Here is a 13,966-nt window from a genome sequence, read left to right as displayed (position 1 = left end):
CTAATGCACACGGAGCCACCAGGGATGCTCGCTGGGAGCCCACACCTATGTCAATACTAGACAAAGAATCAAAAGCTTAACTCTGGATTGTAGTCCTGGCCACCAAGTCCTGGTTCTCTCTGATGCATATGGAAGCCGGGCGTATGTGGAGGGATGGAGGAGGGGCACAGCCAACCTCACTGGCTCCACCCCCGGTGTGACACACCATCCTGCCAGTCACACGGTGCCTCCCTTGGTTTTTGTCTTTCTTTCCCTCCGTTCTGACCCTCACCAAAGCCATGTGTATGTCCTAAAGTGGCTGGTACCCTGTATTCAGAGTTGCCATCTGGATCAAGCCACAGGGACCTGAGGTACAGGGGACACAAAAGCCCCTGTTCCTGAGAGGCTACATTCTTCCCAAAGGGCCGTAAACAGCCTTAGCCAATAAGATCCAGAGACCCAATGGAAGTGCAGACAGCAACATCATCCAACATGCGGGAACACACACTGCAGGCTGGAAGCGCAAGGTCTGCGTGGATGAGGCAGGCTGTAGGAGCAAGATCATGTGGCAGGGCACAGCCATCAGCCAGGCAGGCCGATTCAACAGTGCGGATGGATGGGACAAAACCTCGACCTGAGCCAGGCGTAACAATGGATTCCAGAGGGACTGTGCCCAATGCAGGAAGGTTCACAGGAGAAGAAGTGAGGGGCAGAGACTCCAGGGAAGGCAACTGAGTGACAGCCATGCGTGAGTGGGCACTGAGCTGCCACAGGACCACAGAGATGCTGCGATCATGGAACCTGGGATGTGGTTCCAGAATACACAGGATGACAGAGCCAATTAGAACGTTAATAAGAGAAGTTAGTTTACAGATCAGACAACTGGGGCTGGGGATACGCTGCTCAGCAGCTAAGAGAACTTGCTGCCCTTCCAGAGGACGGGCTTCAGTTGCTAACACCAACAGGACAGCTCATAGCCATTTGTAACTCCAGCTCCAGGAGATCCAAAGGCCTTTCTGGTCTCTGTGGGCAAATGGCCTCCCACAAAAACACATGTGCATATACATACGTCCACGCCATCTCCCCCACATATAGATCAGACAACTACGCTTGTAGGGAAACTGAGTCAAAGTTCCACAAACTGGGTAAGTCATGGGAGTGCTGGCTAGACGCAGGGTATGTGTGGAGGGGTGCAAGTGCTGGTACACTGATAGTAAGGGCACATAGAGCGGAGCTCATCTGGAATCTGCTTGGTGGTGGCTCTTAAAGAGCCAGGAAGCATGTGCCCCTTGAGCAATATGCACAACAGTGCTGCAGAAGTCTGCACTGCCCCTCAGTGAGACACACCACACCACAGCACTGCCCCTCAGTGAGACACCACACCACAGCACTGCCCCTCAGTGAGACACCACACCACAGCACTGCCCCTCAGTGAGACACACCACACCACAGCACTGCCCCTCAGTGAGACACCACACCACAGCACTGCCCCTCAGTGAGACACCACACCACAGCACTGCCCCTCAGTGAGACACACCACACCACAGCACTGCCCCTCAGTGAGACGCACCACACCACAGCACTGCCCCTCAGTGAGACACCACACCACAGCACTGCCCCTCAGTGAGACACACCACAGCACTGCCCCTCAGTGAGACACACCACAGCACTGCCCCTCAGTGAGATGCATCACAGTACTGACCCATGCACCACAGCACTGTCTCCTGACAGAGTGACAGAGCAACAGGCAAGCCACGGCTCACCTAGATGGCATGCCTGTACCTCATGGCAGTAAGGATACACTTCTACCAGCAGTGTGGAAGCCCAGGGGTGGGAAGTGAGACCTCACTAGGTACACATACCATGCTGTCAGAGGTACAGAAGTGAGTGGAAGGGCCATTCTTGCTGGGTGATGGCAGGGTCAGGAAACGTGGGGACATCTATGTCTTATGTGGGGCGTTGGCTAAGGTGTGGATGTGTGGGCACTCACACTTGTGATCTACATACATCTCTACATCAGGTCACCTCTGCTGACTTAAGCATGTCACTGGATCAAATGTGTGTCTTCAGAAACCTTTGCTTGCCACCCTGAGATTGAAACAAGTCCACCCAGAGCTCATGATCCCATTCTGATACTGGATCTCTGCAGATGTTATCTAAGACAGACAGACAAACAGACGGAGCCATGGGGCCCACGTCACAAGGAGCATATAGCCTACGCTGTCAAGTACAAATGGGCTCCGGTGGGCTCAGCTGTGAGGTAGGGGACATCACTGGCCCATGGTGTGGAATCTTTCCAGAGAGCCAGGGGAACCCAAGGTCCCCTCCCTTTACCCACCCACTCTGTGCTGAGCAGTTCACAGAGCCCGAAGCTTCTAGAAAATACTGTCAGGAACCAGGACCAAAAGCAGCGGACTCCTGGGCAGGGAAGGGAGGCCACTGACCTCCCTCCACTATCTGGGTGACTATGAGAGGAAAACCAGCCTACAGGGACAGACTGAACTGTCCGCAATGTCGGCACAACAGGTATGCTTGGCACAGGAGACCCGGGCCTGTAATTAAGGGCTCTGGACGCCTGGTGTGAATTGCCCATTCACACCCTCGCAGGTGGCTTACACCTCTGAGGAATAGCAGGAAAAAGAAAAAAGAAAAAAAAAACTGCATTCTATCTGGAGCCAGAGCCTGGCCAATGTGAGAGGCAGCAGACATCCCCACCCTTCGGGGAAAGTCGCAGGAGGATGGTGGGCTCTAGAATGGGAGTTAACTATACCACCACAGGGCTGTGTGACCCTAGGCAAACTGCTTACCCTCTCTGTGCCTCCCAACTTGGACTTCAACAGCATTCTAGAATAAGGCTCTGCACAGTAGGGCTGCATACTCCACGAGTATCTTCTGTGTACCCACTGGGTACCAGGCTCCCATGCACACTGTATGACTCCGGTGATGATACCTGACCTTATAGTCCTGAGTGGGGGTTTGTTCAATAAGCAGAGATAATCGTGGGGGCAGAGGTCAGCAGTGCAGGTGGAAGGGACCCAGGCAAGGCGAGCTGAAGGCCTCAACCTACACAGCCATAGTCTCAGAGGCACTGCTGTGCCTGATCTGTGCCTGGCACTGGGCGCCCTGGGTTTCTAATTTCTAGATGGGACTCAGGCCACAGAGCTAGGGATGGTGGCACTGGACTAGGGGCCTAGGCTGTGCCCTTTCTCTTACTCTGACATCATGTCTTCATGTCTGACAAGTCTAGGATACAGGAAACCTCCATGTAAGAATCTGAGGGGCATGTGTGTGTGTGTGTGTCCACTCAGGGGAAGCTGGCAGGGAGAGAGGGAAGGAGGGAGAGGGAGCTGGAGGGGCTACAGGGTCTCAAATCCAGGAGAAGCTCAACCTCTCGTGCCTGTGGGTGGGGTGTGATGAGAGCAAGGGGCTGGGCAGGGAACTTCTCTGGTGAGTGCTGTTGGCAGAGCTGCGTGGGACCCAGGCTGATGGGGTTTCCTATCCTCCCTCCAGGACCTGGCTCACCACTGTGTGCCAACCCATATAAACCATATGTGGGCCACATACGGCCTACAGTTGGTCAATGGTACCTCAGGCTGTAGTGAGTCAGGTGACAGTGACACTCTACAACAGCCAGTCTGAGGAAGGACACTGGCCCTGCCTCTGTGGGGCAACTTCCACATCCCAAGGGCTCTGCATTCTGGGAGGGTGGGCAGCAATAAGGAAAGCTTTACAGAGGAGACTGAGGAAAGGGACTTGTCTGGGACTGACACGAAGTCAACAGTAAGGGCCTTCCTACAGAACAGTCATGCACCTGGGCTCCGTGGTGACTGGCTGGGGACCAGGGGAAACACTCAGGCCCTCTAGGCTTAGGCTCTGTTTCTCTACGATGTCCTGTTAGCTATCCAGTCTGTAGCATCAGTGTGGTGTTCTCCAAGATACCCATTCCTGGACCTGGGACAGCTCCAGTGAACACCTCTCAGGTATTAAGGCAAGGGAGAAGCTAGGTCTGTCCTCACACAGACATGGCTTGTGCCCATGGCCAGGAAAGCAAAGTTAAGGACCTATAGGCAAGGGGCCGAGAGGGGAAATGTAGCAGGCACACCCTAACTGGACGGGAAAGGGACAGCTTTCTTTCTATACCTCGAGAAGAGAATGAAACCTTCTTTCTGAGCAGAAACTGCCCAGGGGATCTGTGGCTCTGTAAGAGGCTGTGGCCACGCATCTTCTCTGCCTGTCACCCGGGCCTTCTCTCCCACCTTGGACTCCTGACACTAATCTTCCAAAGTTTCAAGCCAAACAGGGCTCTGTGAAGTCCACAGCAACCCAAGGGGGGCCTATGGCTGGGCATGCTCCCTGTCTGTAACCCAAAGTGAGGATGGCAAGGCCCCAAAGATGCTGCAGTCACTCGGGGAAAGGAACCATTGGGAAGCACAGTCTGAGCTGTGCCCACCAGACTAAGAATGATGGTGGCGATCCTCCCTCCTGTCTGTCTGTCCATTCCTCCTCAGGCCATGCCCTTTGCAGGGAGGTAGCAGGAGCCAAGTTATGGTTCCTCTACAACAGACGAGGCTGGCTGACCGTCACAACTGCTCTGCCTCCAAACATCCTAACTGTCCTGCAGCACTTCTGTCAGGTCCCTGCCCTATAAAAACCACGCACCAGGTTTCAGAACGGACACCAAATCAGGTGTGGGGCGTTGTGTGACTCTGCAGGCCATATGTCCACAAGGCCAGCCCTGTAGAACCTCCTTCTTGGGAAGGGCTACTTTGGCTTTCCTGAAATTAGGGACTCCAGGTAAGGCTGCCCCAAGGAAGACAATGGGGCCCTTGCAGCTGTGCCTACAGCTGCAGCTACGCGGCCTGAGCTGTGGCGTGTAGACACATAAGGTGCACACACTCTGAGCAACCCTACTGGTCCTTCCACAGAGTGGACGGGCCTAGGCAGTCGGAATGGTGGTGTGGGAGGCACGCACCCAGGGAAAGGAGCCGATGAGCAAAGCTACAGGGAACCTCCTGGATTCTGCACTGTGGGTAAAGACACAGGTTCTGCCGGCCAGACCCTAGGGTTCAAATCTTGCCCCTACAGTGTTGGTGATGGAACCAGTCACCACCCACTACAACTGTTCCCTCTCAGAGCCTGACAGCATCTTCCCTGGCCCTCTGCAGACAGTAGCAGAAGAGACACGGGTGCCTTCCCTGGGGTTCTAGCACAGTGCCTCATTCACCAATGTCCCCACCAAGACAACCCAGGGGTGACAAGTCTAAACGTGGGAGGAAAACAGATATACAAGACTAGGCTCTGGTCATAGTCCTGAAAGCTACCTAGCTAGCTTAGACATGCAACCTTGAGTAGGCTGGGCCTTGAGTTCACTTTGGCCACAGCAGAAGCCCTTCCATGGCCAGGGCTGCAAGCTCCAAGCCTGCTCTGTGTGTGGCACAGAGCCCAGCACACAGGCATTCACCAGGAGCACGGGGTGTGATTTTAGGTGTATCTAACAGGAAAAGCACCCCCTAATCCCATCCTGCCTGACACAGTAGGTCAAGCAGTTCTCCCAAACCCCGAAGCCTTCCTTCCTTTAGTCGGTGACCTTTCATTGGCCAGTGGGTGGCTTTGTCTAGAATCAGAGCTGAGGCATCGGCCTGCACATCCCTGGGAAGTCTCACAGTGACCCCTGCTGTCCACCACTGCAATCGGCCACAGCTCTCCAACCGCTGAGAAGCTAACAAAAGCAAGGCAGAGCCTGTACAGGATGGTTCCAGCTTCAGGGGTTTATGACCGCTCAGTCAGAACAATGGCAGAGGGGAAAGAGACGCCACATGTAAGTACGTTCAGCAGACACTAATTCCCTGTCTACTAAAAAAGGAAATATAATACACAGATCAAACAAAGCACCTTCTCCTGCCTTGCAGTCTTTTGTTTCCCTGGATAAATGTCATCCCCAATACACCGTGGATCCAAGTGACACTGTCATCTCCGAGGGATGAGGTTCCTGATCAACACGCACGGTTCTTAGCAATTCCTTTTTGATGCGGCAGCTGTGAGATTGGACTTTTTTTTTTTTTTCAAAAAAAAAAAAAAAACAGAAGCACCAGAGGCGAGCAGGGAGCTGACACTCTCCCTCTCCTTTTGCCTGATGTGCTGGATGTGGGTACAGAAAAAAACAAAACGCCACCTCGTCCCCGAATGTGACCCATATCTCCAGGCACCAGAGCTGAGACATCGGAGGGGCTAGCATGCAGCATCAATTGGGCTGAACACAGCGGTGAACGCCCCCAGCCCAGGGAATGGAGAGGAACAGGGAGAGAAGGGATGGGGTTTGAAGCCGATTCCCCAAGCAGCAGCTCATCTCTTAACCTCACAGCAAGAGGAAAGACACAAGCCTCACAGAGATAATTCCCTCTCCAACTCAGCACATGTTGTGTAGCTGGTGTCTGCCTTGCAAGACGCAGACAGGTCATTCTACCAGAGACACCACCTGAGAAAGTGACAAGCAAAGGCCGAGCGCTCCTGATACAGCTCCTTCCTGGACAGCACCTCAGCAGGCCGCAGCAGAGGAGACGGGGACTCGAGGTCCCTGAGTTCTCTAAAACCCCAGCTACTGAACCTCAGCAATTGGCATGGAGCAGTGAACTCACCCACTTGACACTCTGAGAGCATGTGCCTTAGGGTCCCTCAGGACCCAGTGCCCCCTCATGGGATCACAGAAATGTCTCTTTCACCTTGAGACTCAATGCAGAGCCACTCAAGTTACACTGCTCTTCTGCGCACATGCGGCGGCCTGAGGCCTGTGCGATTCAGACTGTCAGAGTTCAGATAATGGAGAGCTGGAGACATAGCTGACTCAGTGGTTAAAGCACTGGGTGCTCATCCAGGGGACCTGAGTTCATTCCCAGCACCCACAGGGCAGCTCACAACCACCTTTTAATTTTTAACTCCAGTTCCAGGGGATCTGATGCCCTCCTCTGGCCTCTGAAGGTACTGCATGTACATAGTGCATGAATGGAAGTAAGACGATCATACACATAACATAAAAAGGTTGGGGAAAAAGGACTTAAACTGATGGACCACCTTTCAAACCACGAGCAGAATGAGCCTCACGACGTCCAGGCTCCTGCGTCAGGCTCCTGCCTGCCATCAGGGCCTGGGAAGGAGAGCCCTGAAGCTTCTACCTCTGTCCTTGCTTGCCTCAGCCAGGTCATCTTTGACTCTCATCTCTTGCCTGGGCCCCGAGCGAAGACTGCATCCTGTACTAACAGAGCATGGCCTGTGTTCTATACATCACATACATTCACTGTCCTCCCGAAATGGACTTTCCCAGTGAGCGACTGAGACCAGTGTCTTAATCCCATGAGGACAACAGGGTCCTCTGGGGACCTGAGGTCCTAGTGCCTCGGCCCTACCTTGAAAGAACTGAATCTCCTGGAGCAAAGCCTGCACAGAGGGTTGTTGGTAAATCCCACAGGAGAACCACAGGCTGCAACCACCAGAACTGCTGTCTAGGAGCAGTTCTGTGACAGCCCTAGGGTACAGGCACACATCCAGCCATTCTCCTGCCTCTGAGGCAAGCCCCGTCATGGGCTTATAGCACCAAAGTCAGGACCTGAGTGGCCTCCCAGCCTCCAGGGGGCGTTGTGCCTACAGCCCAGTGCGAGGACCCACCTGAAAAGCTCCCGGATTTCCCGCTGGTTGGCCTGGAAGGGAATATTCCGCACCAGGATCTTGGAGGTCGTCTGCTTCTTGGGGACCTGCTTCTTCCGAGTGGATGTCAAGACAGGCCTGGAATGGGGTGGGAGAAACACCACATCATCTAGGCTGCCAACTGCTTGTACTTAGACCAATCTTGTCACCTTCCCACACAAAATCCTCCCTGTCATCTCAAGTGGCCTACAGAAGGGGCCGGATGAAAGCAGAGGAAGTCAGCCCATCCCCCACTCAGGGTGACAGGGACCAGAGTTATCGTCTCCCCTGAATAGCGTAGCTTGTTGCTGCTGTCCTGTAACAAGGACCATCAGAAGGAACCCCATGAGAGTGGGCCTCAGGCATTCTGGGTCAGTACTTTACCCCTGAGCTACACTCCCAGCTGCTCCTTTTATTATAAAAACATGTCTAAACTCTCTCCCCAGGGGACGGACACAGACTGCTCCAGTCGGGCAGGGAAGCAGGTATCAAAGTTGGCATGTGAAACTTCAATTGGGAAGAACCCCAAGTGGCTAAGGAATTGGGGTGTGTATGGGGGGGGGGCATTTAAGAACCATAAGATACCAGAACAATCAGCACCAAGGTCAGACATAGAGAGCTGTCACCCATCCAAGGACAGAGAAGACATCTGAGGACTCACTTAGTGGCCCGTTCGGAGATCCGCACCTCCAGCTTATGGCCGTCCACGATGTTACCCTAGAACGCAAAATGTCCAGGCCTGGTCACTAATTCACCTTCTCCAGCACCCAGCCTGTCCCAGGCAGAGGGGCTGGTGGGAACCAAGGACAGAGATGGATTTAACAGGAAGGCCATCCCAAGCTGACCAGCAGGTGGCCAGAGAGACCCAGTCTCCTAGGCATTCTGGACCTCCTGGCCACTCAGGGAGCCACTTCTACCATAGGAGGCATGGTCACGGAGTGGAGCCTGCAGGTCTAGCTTGCAGCTAGCTCGCTCTAGTCCACAGGCTCTTTATGGAAGGTTCTAACCCACCCATGCGTAAGCTAGGCTGTAACTGCCGTCTCCAGCTACAAAGCGGCTGCATTAGCAAAATGACCCCTGGAAATCCCTCAGATATTACAGGAAATACAGCATGTGGGGCTTTGGACGCCCAATCCCCGGCAGTGATGTACACACACGTTCGTGCACAAAAGAGCACATGGCACGCATGCAAATGCCCCGCTGCCAACTCTTGAGAATTACGAAAGAGAAAATATGGACCACAGTTTTCAGAGCTCAGTTTAAGTCAAATGAAGACACAAAGTCCAGGAGTGCAGTGTGACTTCTAGAAGAGAAAAGATAAAACCTCACAGGGTCCATGCTGAGCTGTGTTCTCTGCCCTGCATGGCCTGATGACTGTCAACTGCAGACAGCTCTACCTTTATCTTCTTGAAACAGGGTCTACTATATCAGTCTAGCCCAAGACCTGCTATGTAGACCAGGCTGGTCCAGAACTCAGAGGTACTCCTGAGTACTGGCCTTGTGGCTTTCTTCTTAAGCAAGGTTCAAGTCCCTCTAGGGCTGTTGCAGGCCACAGCCCCTCTCTTGCTGTTGAGAATCACAATCTGCCTTCTTTTTCCTTGGTCCAAGCTAGGGTGATGTCTTGTGAGGGGGTGCAAGGGTTCCCAGTTACCCCTAGACTATATGTGTTCTTCATAGCGGCCCTGGAAACAGTCCTAAAATTCCAGTCAGAGCTCGCTCTTCTACTGCCTTCAGCCCTGGTGCTAGCTCTCCAGAGGACCTAGGTCTGGGCGTCTACTCCTCTTTCTTCTGTCCCAGCATTCTGTCCCCATCCTGCTCATCACGCTGGCCTCTCTGCCTCTCAAACATACAAAGCTCATTCCTGCCTCAGAGGGCCTGCCACAGGCCTCTGGACTTACCATCCCCACCTCCTAGCTGCTCCCTCCCAGAGCTCTGAGCAGGTGACTTCTGTAATGACAGGTACTGGTCTCCTGTCACCTCCTTAAGGAGCCCTCTGTGTTTTCTGCAGTATCCCCTGGAGGAGGCGTGATTTCCATGGAGCACCCGGGACTGTGCTCTTATGCATCTGTCTAGGTCTGAAGCCCCTGTCTTTCCCAGCAGAGGGAAGAGTGAGCGTATCTGGTTCACAGTCATGGTCCGATAGACAGACAGGCTGCGTGTGTATACAGCCCGCTCGCTGTATTTCCTGGGATATTGGAGGGATTTCTCAGGGTCATTTTGCTAATACGGCAGCTTTGCGTCTAGGGACTGTAGTCAGAGACAAGCTTATGTGAGGCTCAGGTGGGTTAGAACACTCCATAAAGAGCCTGCAAAATAGAGCGAGCATGTTGGAATCACAGCAAAAGAACGAGTGAGTCAAAGTGGCCACAGAGGTGAGAGAGGCCCTTACTCTTTCTTGGGCCCTGGTCTCACCATGGGGACCCAGAATTCCTGTCTTACCTGGAGCTGCTTGAGGGCTTTCTGGGCCTGTTCTGGCTTCTTATATTCCACAAACCCAAACCCCATTGAGAGGAGCACTCCTGAGGGAGAGAGAGAGAGGGAGAGGAGTGGGGCGGGGGCCCAGCACCAGAGTAGATCATAGGGGTGCAGGGCAGGGCCCAGCACCAGAGCAGACAAACAGGGGTGCAGGGCAGGGCCCAGCACCAGAGCAGACCACTCAGGAAGACTCCACAGGTGGACCTCCACTTACTTCTTTTCCCTTCTCACACCCCTCTTCCTTCAAAACAAGACTTAGCTGATGCTAAGAGACCTAGGACCAGGCATTAAGGTGAATCCCAAATGGGGCAACATGGGGCAACATGGCTGCTCCCTGGGTCTCCTTGGCTACTAACTAGTGGATGACTGACGCGATAGCTCACCTCCTAATGAGAATCTGCCCTTCAGAGGGAGTGGGAAGTAACAGGGTGAGCATGGCTACACCAGCGGGCTCCTGGAACCTGCCTGACAGACACCCAGCAGGCACCATAGCTGTCCATTACTATTCAGGAACATGCCGGGCCAGCCCACACACTAGCCCCACCAATCCTGCCTAACTGAAGGAGACTCTGGATGGGGATGGCCCTGCCCAGTCCTTGCAGGAAGCCAGGAGGAAATCCGCCAGGACTCAGGAGAATCCCTGGGACCAAGGAAAGACATGAGGTCTAGGTGCCCGCTGGCCAGGGAGGCACAAGATTAATGATCGGTAGAATGTTCTAGAACTTATTCTTCTGGGTATTTCCCTTGGAAACCAGGATGGAAAGCCCAAGGTCAGCCGTTTCTTGGCATACGTTGGAAAGTTCCAGAACAGAGGTAAAGGGAAGAGGCTCCAGCTTCATGCTGCGGCCCCATGAGAGTATCTCAAACCCGCTCACTACTAGGGGACATTCTAGAGAAAGGGGCCTGATATGTCAGTTGGATCTGTCAAAGAACAGGAGGCCTGAGGCAGGCCAGGGACCACCACAGAGGAGGGTGACATCTGGAAACCAGAGAGGAACTGGAGATGCCATGGTGGCATCCCGACTCCCTCCCTCACACACTCCTTCAGGAAGCGCGTCTGCTGGGTCATGGGGATAAATACCTGCTTTATTCTTCTTCTTGGAGATGGTGCAGCTCTTTACAGCTCCCACTTTGGAAAACACCTGCAAAAGACAGGCCTCTGTCACCAGGAAGAACGCAGCCACCACCATTCCCTTGCATGAGGACCTGCCCCTGAGGTGAACAAGGGGGAGGATGCAATGCTGCCAGGAGGCCGCAGATCGAGGGGTCCCATCCCTCTGTTCCCCAACTCACTTCCTTCAGTGTCTCTTCTGTGGTGCTGAAGTTGAGGTTCTTAATGAACAAAGTGCACCCTGGGATACTCTCTTCTTCCTCCTCCTCTTCTTCCTCCTCCTCCTCTTCCTCCTCCTCTTCCATTTTGCCTGTGGAGGCCTCTGCTCCTTCAACGGAAGCCTTTTCACCTTCTGGGTCTAGTACTGGCCGTCGACAGAGAAACCAGTGTGTTACACGGTGATATTGCAAACTCACAGACATCTCAGGACTTCAAGCACAAAACTTGCTAGATTAAAGGGGTCCTGAGGCACTGTTGGGCTTCAGTGGAGAAAGAGAGGGAAGCAGAGAGGGGGAGGAGGGGACAGAAAGGGAGAGGAGAAGGGAAGTGGGAGAGAGAGTGGGGGGGGAAGGGAGAAGAGAGAGATAGATGTGTGTAAGACAGGCAGGCAGACACAGATGTCCTGCTGTAGGCCCCATTTGAGAGAGAACAAAATAATGAACACAGACCAGAACTGGGAGTGCTGAACAGGCCTGACCACACTGACTTAACTTTAAATGACCACATTGACTATTGTCTTTAATCATGAACCTAAGCAAAATGTTATTTTCCTCAAAATCACAGACAACACCCCCAAGGGTACCTGACGAACTTTCAAACTAAAATCCAATGTGAAATCTCTCAAAATTGTAAAATAGGGGTGGGGTGGGGTTGAAAACAGATCGATGTCAATAACCCTGCCCAAGGGATTGGACCCAAATGCATTGCTGTCAGGGCAATGCATGCCCTGGTGGGCCAACTGACAGCTGCTGTTCTTGGCCCTCAGTCCAGCTTCTGCATGTGGGCAGGACTTCCTGGTGCTCAGCTCTGTCCATCTCCCCAGCCTTCTGAAAGCCTCATTCACACCTGCTGTAACTGTGAGTCCCACAAACCCACCCCCACAAGCCCAACGGAAGTGACACAGTGACATCATCACCTGACACCGTGGGAAATACAGCTGTGCTCTCAGCTCTCTGTGGGCCTGGCCGAGAGCCGGGATTCAAGCCCTGTCTCCAGCAATGCCGCCACAGCGCGGCTACTTGCACTGGCAAAGGCAAGGCCGAGGAAAAGGGTGACTCAGGATAGAGAAAGGGACGACGGTCTCTCCCTTCCTCCCTCCCTCCCACTAGTTTACCTCAGCCTCAGACAAGGGAGGCTGCTGACATCTCTGATGCATGTGCCACGGCCTCATGAGGTACCATATCACAAAGCATGAGGCTCTGGGACATTCTGGAGCCTTCTGCACCTGCACCTCAATCTCAGGTTGCCTTAGGCTGGTGTAAGGATTCACCAGGGCTGGGAAAGACATTGCACTGAGAACAAAAGGGAAGGCGATGGCCCAGGAGGTCTGCTGGAGTGAGTGGTGTCCCTTCTCAGTACTGCCCAATGTCTGACACTTGGAGGGGTCACCTCAGTGTGGTCAGAAAGGTGGAGTTTATAAGAAGAGAAAAATGTAGCTGTTTTTAAAATTTTTCATTTATCAGTTCTTACGACTTAAGTTGTAAGAGCATTTGGCCTTCAGCCTCAGCCGGGGCCAGCAAAAGAATCAGCTTGCTGGCCTCGCGCTCCATGCCCTGGCCTATACCACATTACTGACCCTGCCCACCTCCTGTCCCCAGTCTGGACTCAGCTAGGTCTCAGCAGCATCTAGGGAACAGAGTCTGACAGCCCCTGGCATGTGCACCTAGGACTCTGCCCTCAGCTGTGTCTCACAGAGCATGCTCAGAAGATCACAGGGAGGTAACTGCTTTAGCTACTGGCTGAGCTGAGAAAGGTTCTAGGCAGTATCCAAAATGGGCAGGTTCCTCCGGAGCAGGCCAACTACTCCTGGCCCCAGGCCCAGGAGGGAGGGGACATTTGAGAATGGCTGGCACCTAGTCCTGGGTATGCAGCTGGCCCAGCCAGAACAATTCCAATGAGCCAACCTACACCCTCCAACACCAGGAAATGCAGGGCATACTGTGGTGTGGCAGACCTCCCACAGCCCAGGCAGGGCTACCAGCCTCCCTACACCCATCCTGGCCCCTGGATCTCAGTATCCAAGGGATACTGGAGAGGAGGAGGCATGGGGCTCTGAGACATATGCAGGCCACACTGGTTCTGGGGCGTACTCACGGTGCCAGGCTGGTGGCTGAATCCCTACGTTAGTACCCCATTTCCAGTATGGCTGTGGTGGTCTGAAAGCAAATGGCCCCCATAGGCCCATAGGGCGTGGCACTATTAGGAGGTGTGCCTTGTTGGAAGAACTGCTTAGGGTGGGCTTTGAATTCTCCTGTGCTTGAGCTATGCCCAATGTGGCTCACAGTCTCCTCCTGCCGCCTACAGATCAAGATATAGAACTCTCTGGAACTCTTGGCTCCTCCTCTAACAACGTCTGCCTGTGCGCTGCCATGCTTCCCATCATGACGGTAATGGTAACGATATCGGACTAAACCTCTGAAGCTGTAAGCCAGCCCCAACTAAATGTTTTCCTTTACATGAGTTAGCATGGTCATGGTGTCTCTCTACAGCAATAGAACCCTAAGA

General features: G+C 53.6%; 1 protein-coding gene across 1 annotated transcript in view; it reads right to left on the bottom strand.

Annotated features, from left to right (window-relative positions):
• Positions 1-13,966, bottom strand: part of Rbm19 (RNA binding motif protein 19) — an 85,972-nt gene that overhangs the window by 51,009 nt on the left and 20,997 nt on the right. Inside the window, exons 17-21 of the mRNA XM_076922621.1 lie at positions 11,425-11,606; positions 11,213-11,273; positions 10,096-10,175; positions 8,318-8,373; positions 7,639-7,755 (exon numbers count right to left, since the gene is read on the bottom strand). Of these exons, the coding sequence (XP_076778736.1) occupies positions 7,639-7,755; positions 8,318-8,373; positions 10,096-10,175; positions 11,213-11,273; positions 11,425-11,606 (496 nt within the window). The remainder of the gene's footprint in view (positions 1-7,638; positions 7,756-8,317; positions 8,374-10,095; positions 10,176-11,212; positions 11,274-11,424; positions 11,607-13,966) is intronic.

The sequence above is a fragment of the Arvicanthis niloticus genome, chromosome 24 (genome assembly GCF_011762505.2).
Source record: "Arvicanthis niloticus isolate mArvNil1 chromosome 24, mArvNil1.pat.X, whole genome shotgun sequence".
Lineage (NCBI taxonomy): Eukaryota > Metazoa > Chordata > Mammalia > Rodentia > Muridae > Arvicanthis > Arvicanthis niloticus.
This window is presented reverse-complemented; position numbering and strand designations above follow the sequence as displayed.